This window comes from Triticum urartu, chromosome 6A, assembly GCF_056163025.1.
Source record: "Triticum urartu cultivar PI428250 chromosome 6A, HENAU_Tu73, whole genome shotgun sequence".
NCBI lineage: Eukaryota > Viridiplantae > Streptophyta > Magnoliopsida > Poales > Poaceae > Triticum > Triticum urartu.
In genome coordinates this window covers 76,730,267-76,737,035 of record NC_141878.1, presented here as the reverse complement: position 1 = coordinate 76,737,035, position 6,769 = coordinate 76,730,267, and the positions used below count along the sequence as shown (strand labels likewise).

The 6,769-nt window shown below is 38.2% G+C and overlaps 1 protein-coding gene across 1 annotated transcript; it reads right to left on the bottom strand.

The window, feature by feature from the left end:
- Window positions 1–3,715: 3,715 nt before the first annotated feature.
- On the bottom strand, window positions 3,716–6,323 carry LOC147964048 (uncharacterized). Its single transcript, XM_087529808.1, has 5 exons — window positions 5,194–6,323; window positions 4,812–5,114; window positions 4,631–4,731; window positions 3,886–4,540; window positions 3,716–3,767 (listed from the first exon to the last, which is right to left on the bottom strand). Exons 1-5 carry the CDS (start codon window positions 6,321–6,323, stop codon window positions 3,716–3,718), a joined length of 2,241 nt encoding a protein of 746 aa, XP_087385934.1.
- Between the last annotated feature and the right edge of the window lie 446 nt (window positions 6,324–6,769).

The following is a 6,769-nucleotide window of genomic DNA, read 5'->3' as shown; positions in this document are numbered from 1 at the left end:
TTGACCCAGGTTCATAACAAAATAAGTCGCATTAATAGGAGCACTACTTGCTGGTCTAAAAGAGTTCAAACACTAGTCCAGAACACAAGTCACCGACATGAGCACAAAGTTCTACTCCAAAATACTTGAAGCACCAAATAACACACAGAAGATTCATGGCATGGTTGAAGTTAGCCGGTCCAAAATACTGCAAACAGCCAAATGTTCCATGACACTCCAAGTCATCATATCCATGCGCTAGGTGGCTAAGTACCTGAAATCCATAAAAATTTCTCAAATAAGTGAGCATTCAACCCCAAAAATGTTCAAAGTTCAAATAAAGATTGGCAGGAACAGATTATGCATGGTTTTATTCTCCTTAATAAATTACAGATAGGATTTAGAAATTATTCACATGGAAGTTTCATAGCAAGCATAGTACATTGAGAAGAGATCACCAGGGCACATTGAGAATAAAAAACCATGACAAATTTGTTCTAGGACATTTACATTGAGAATAAAACAGTGCATAATTCTGCACACTACTCCTGTGTTTGAATGTAATATAGGACACCTCTGGCTACAAGTTGTTCTGGCCAGTCTTTCACACTCAGCAAAGTGATCCAATAAATTATGAAACCCACAAATGCAAACAATCAATATCTCACTCAGGTTTACAATTAAAAAAAGGCAGTAAAAAAGAATAGAATGCAAAGAACATAATAGTAGCTAGTGAAGTGCTAACAGGAATTAGATAGGCGAAAACACGCTATGGATTTGTCCCAGCAATAAACAGATGGTTCTCGCATTCAACAAGCATTCCACTATTTCCAATCACAACAATTTCATCACATCACATAAAAAGCTACTGATGGCACAACAATCATAGAATAAAAGGAAAATAATGGATCATAGTAAACTTGAAGTATGGAGTATGTCATAGTACCTGCACCTCGTGGAACATTGCCTGCCTTCTATGCATATTTGATCTACAACAATAATCATTACTTAGCATCTCCCATGGCCAATAGGTGACCAATTAGCGGAAAAGAAAAAGAAATTAAGTGCTCTAGATTCTTACCATAGCAGATGGCCATGCAATTGATTTACCCTTAGCATCTGCCATGGCAAGCACATCTCCATATGGACGAGGCAACTGAGTTTCCCTTTTGAACACCGAATAGACGGCAATTTCAACAAATTGAGAACCTAGAGGCACACCCCCACGATAGCCTTTGGATTGGTTGTTTGAATTGTTCCTTTGGCAACAACGACACTTAAGGGTCTAGTTATGCTATATAGTATCACATCTCTTCCACCCTATAGTGAAAAATTGTAATTCAGAACATACTTTCATTTTAAAGAAGCAAGTTCAAGTGTACAAATACATATTATTGTGTAGAAAAGCATAGGAATCCTAAGCAGAAAAACTTAAGTTAATAAAGCATCATATTGACAAGATCTAGTTAAATGAATTATCATTCAGACTTAAGTCAAATGAATTTTCATTCAAGTTGTATCATAGCATTAAATTCAAATGAATTTGAATCATAGCATAGCATTATAGTCAAAAGGAGGGCATAACATCTTCTATGTAGGAAAGAAAGGTTTACCCCTTGTTGCTTGTCAGGTTTCTCTACATTAACAACTCTTCTTCCAATTCCAATAGCATTTGACTCAGCCACGTCCTCCAGAATATTATTACTAGATTCTCTTGTCCTTATGTTCTACATCAAAATCAAGCATTATAGATGTTACTAAATATAATAAACTATAAAGAAATCATAGCACTACATGTTCCACTATTACAAAGATACAATATAGTAGAACTATCGTGTTACCTGTTGTGCTGTTGCAGAAGGTGTGCTGTTGGGTTGATCTCGTTGCCCTTGTGAAGACAAAAGAAGTTCCCTCATCTCAGCCATTTGCTTCTTCATGTCATCCATTTGTGTCATTTTCTTCTTCATGTCATCCATTTGTTCTTGCAGATGTTCCACTTTTTGGTCAGATACACGACACACCTCCATTGCCATTTGAAGCTTTGTAGATTTATACTGCTGGGTTCTAGGCAACTCTAGTTCAGATGGAGTTGGACCCAATCCGATAGCACGAACATATCCATTTTTTCTTTTCCACAAACAAATGCAAACAAATCACCATCCTTAATACCATTGTCCACTAATTTAGGGTGCTTTTCTGCTTCATCTTGAAGTTCTTTCTGTAAATTTCAGAAATATGTTATGTGTTCCTAGTATTTACTACATAAACAAAAATATGAAAGGCATTGAAAACTTAAAGCGAATCTGAACTTACAATTCTTAATGCAGACCCTTTTTGAGGAAGTCCACTAATTTGATGTGTATGTGTCTCAATAAACAGTTCATGTCTATGCGGGCGACGATTGAGCACCTCGGTCTATGTCAAGTAATAAAAGGATTAAAACAATTTCAAAATGTATAAACATCCAAGTTTACAACAAAGATTGCATGGTTGCATACCATTTCAGTGTCAACCCAAGCAAAACTCTTACTTCCAGATGTGTGATTTTGATTATAATTTGCTCGATTTTTTTGCCTCTTATTGAGCGAGCCTACCAAATGGTGTCATAAATCATGTCAAACAAGTAGAATCATATGTCAATACCAACCTAACAAAGAGCACACCTTAGCTTTTGGAGTTAACCAAAATGCAACAAGCAACTTCCATTGGCCAGGATGAACTCTAGCATCACATGATGCTATAAGTTCATCATACGTATATGATTCATCATAATATTCCCTCTTTAGGTCTGATTTGAAGTCTTTCCATTTAATTTGTGCTGTTTTCATATACCATTGGAAAACTCGTTGGTCTAATTCCCAAACCAACTAAAAAATAGGCATTCAAAAAAGCCATTAGAGAACAATACGACATATACTAAATCGCTAGTCACTCATAATCATAATAGTAAGATAGCATCCAGGACATAAGAGCAGTACATAAACGCATTACCTTTGCCTCGGCCCATAAAGCAAGTTTTCTTGATAGATCAACCTTCCTCCAATCATCAATTCAACCGGAAAACCCTTGGTTCTTATTTTTGTTCCAACAAAGTTAGCAAACCGTGTAGCAGATTTACCACAATGCTGGCCATACTCATTTATTTCCAACTTGAGTTTAGTCTTGTTTTGCCTTCCCCATATGCTTTTCATAGCAGTAACTTTCCTGACCTCCCTTTCCTGGCCTTATACACAACAAATGCAGAAAACATGTTTAGTACTGTAAGTGCATTATCATTCAATTGCAAGGTTCACAAAGAATGCACAAACTAGCTTCTAAGCAATACAAAGTACACATATCAAAGTTAAGAAGCATACCTTCAGGTTCATTCACTACAACCTCAGGTTCGGTTATTATTTCAGTAGTTAATCTTGAAGTAGACCGCAATTGTCGTTCATGAGCTTGAGTTTGTGAAACAGGAGTTTGATTTTTTCTCTACAATTACAACATAAATAAGTGTTAACTATTCTAAATGGGATAGCCATATCAATGTTCAGCTTTTCATAGCATGCAAACATGTCATTCTGCATGTGCAAACATATGTATTACTCAAAGCAATACCTTTTTCTTTCGGGGAGCAGGCAAGCCTTCTGACTCCTATGCATCTGCTAGACCTTTCAGATTCAAAGTTCTCTTCATGTTCTAGTTTTGTTTTCTAAGTACTTCAACTACATTTTTGTTCTTTTCGAGTTCATATTCAGGGATTCTTTCTGCGCTTCTTGCTGCGATTGCCATTTTTGCTCCTGCTCCTGTAAGTGTTTACAAATGAGATAGTAGTCTATACAACAATCAAGTATTTGAACTAACATCACAACCAAATTTTACACAACTACCAAATAAAATGCAGAAAATCATTATCACACTTACTTCCTCTTTGGTGCAGCAGCAATTATTCCATCTATATCAGTCCTTACATGAGAAAATTTGGTATAATTAATGACAGGATCCACATCCGTGTGTAGATCAATTAAAAACCCCTTATTAGCATTTTCAAGAACTACATTTTCATCATCATCCATATCTTCTTCATCCATAGCGGCCATAGAGTACATGCCATGTGGCTTATTGTTCTGGACAACTGCACACCAACCTTCATTATCAACCTCTGGAACATAGAAAACTTGTGTGGCTTGTGATGCTAAGATGAAAGGTTCATCTGATAACTTATCACCGCTACTAAATAAATGGTTGAAGTTAACAGTTGTAACCCCAAACTGATCGGTTTTTACCCATTTTTCTTGTTCACGATTGTCAACCCAATCACATCGAAATAACACCATATATCCTTTTTGGCGGTAGTTTAGCTCAACTATCTCCCTAATAATGCCATAATATATCTCTACTCCTCCTAAATTTTGTGCAGCTATAGCTACTCCACTATTTTGAATAGGTCTACCATCATCACTTGAGTGTGTATGGAAATTGAACCCATTAGTAGTATAGCTGTTAAATTTTCTAGCAATCGTGAAAGGCTCTTGGGCTAAAATTTGCATTTCTTCTGATACTTCTACACCTCTTTCAACTAATGCCAACACCTGAATATAGAATTGTTGTTAGTTACAACAGGTCAACATGATTAATGTCGAGCACAATAGGTCAAGTCATGCCCTACTTACATGTTGTCGAAACCACTCATGAAACTTCTCATGTTGCATAGTATTGATTGCTTTTTCATTGTGAAGACCAATTGAGGATAGGTGCTCGCGGTGCTTCCTATAATTATGTATCAAATTAACTATTGTAAGAAAGATAAGAAAGGAAGAGATAATATTACTACAGCGTGGGAAGCTTACTTCACATAAGGTTCTATTTCATTGTGGTTGAACAAGACATATCTATGTGCTTGGATCCAAGAATTGGTCGATAATGATACAATGCTACCCAAACCTTGCCCCTTGTGGCAGAAGTATGGATTGGGACTGGAGGTTTCATTATTCAGGACCTCAACATTATTATCTTGCCGGGTGAACCTAGTCTCACACCCTTTTAGATAGCGAGAACAATATGTAAGGCTTTGATCAAACAAGTAACCCTCGGCGATTGATCCTTCGGGATGGCTTCTAGTGCGAACATGTCCTTTGCAGTGCCCCAAATACCTACATACTACAGATTGTAAGCCTGTTTGCAAAATTCATTTGTAAAAATGTTGCTATTAGGTTTTGTTTAGAAGATCACCTTTCTACCGACCACATGCTTCGAAAGTGTACTGGACCACCAATTCTAACTTGGGCATGCAGATGCCCCATCAAGTGGACCATGACATCAAAAAAACTTGGCAGGAATATAGTTTCAAGTATGCTTAAGGTCTCAGCTATTTCAGCCTCTAGGACTTGCATATCACTGATGCGGATAACAGGAGAGCAAATCTTCTTGAAGAAGTTACTAACACGAGTCAATGCAGCACATACTCTTGTTGGCAGTATTTTTCGAATCGCAAGAGGAAGTAGGTGTTGCAATAGATTGTGATTATCATGGCTCTTAAGTCCAAAAATCTTCTTCTCGGCAACGTGGATATAACGTCGTATATCAGCTGCAAAGCCTTCTAGAAACTTTACTCCCATCAGGACTTGGAGAAAATGTTTCATCTGCTCAGGTGTCAAAGTATATTGTGCTGGAGGTATATACAATTTACCCTCTTCTACTTCAACAGGATGAAGGTCCCCCATAATACCCAAAGCTTGGATGTCTAGGCGAGAATTTGCGTTATCCTTTGATTTTCCCTCAAGGCCCAGAAGTGTGTTAACTATGTTATCACATACATTTTTTTCTATATGCATAACATCAAAATTGTGACGCAACATCAGATCTTTCCAATAGGGAAACTTAAACCACACAGATCTTCTTTTATAAAGGGGAGGCGATTCGCCTTCTTTGCGTTTTCTCTTTGCTGTTTTCCTAGCAGCTGGATCTTTTCCAAAGGATGTTTCAAGATTTGCTGTCAAATCATCAATTTCCTCACCGATAAGAGGTATAGGTGCAGTCCCATGCTCTGACTTGCCATCAAATAACTTTTCATCTGACCTAAACTTATGGTTGGATGATAAGAACCTATGATGTCCCATATAACAATATTTTCTGCCCTTCTTTAATTGTAGAGAACAAGTGAGTGAATGGCACTCAGGACAAGCTACCTCACCTTGGGTAGCACACCCATGACTGTAGCCTAAACCTGGAAAATTGTGTATGGTGCAAAGGATGGCAGCACGAAGATCAAATATTTCAGACTTAGAAGCATCAAATGTATTTACACCATGGTAGTACATATCTACTAGATCGTCTACTAAAGGCTCAAGGTAGACATCCATATCGCCACCAGGTGCCTTAGGGCTAGGAATCAGCAAAGAAAGGATGAAATTAGGCTGCTTCATGCACATCCAAGGAGGAAGGTTGTATGGAATCAAAAAGACTGGCCAGATACTGTAGGTACTCCTTGTCCACTAGTAGAAAAGGGTCAAACGTGAAGCACATTAGTGCCGGTTTGTATTTGAGCCGGCACTAATGTATACATTAGTGCCGGTTCCAACGGCTAGCCGGGCCGCTTTCATTAGTACCGGTTCGTGGCGAACCTTTAGCACCGGTTCGTGCCACGAACCGGTACTAATGAGAGTGGTGGCAGGATGTTGTCAGACTGGGGCCCCTCTAGCCCCTTTAGTACCGGTTCTTGGCACGAACCGGTACTAAAGGTCGTCCTACATAAACCCTTCGTCCACCCGAGCTCGCTCTATTCTACCCCTTTCCCCTCTCCTCTCTC

Excerpts from the sequence above, each read along its gene's own strand:
- LOC147964048 (XM_087529808.1), bottom strand. The coding sequence starts at position 6,323 with ATGGATGTCTACCTTGAGCCTTTAGTAGACGATCTAGTAGATATGTAC. Across the intron at positions 5,115-5,193 it reads AGCATGTGGTCGGTAGAAAG|GTATTTGGGGCACTGCAAAG; the intron begins GTGATCTTCTAA and ends TGTAGTATGTAG. Across the intron at positions 4,732-4,811 it reads GAAATAGAACCTTATGTGAA|GAAGCACCGCGAGCACCTAT; the intron begins GTAAGCTTCCCA and ends ACATAATTATAG.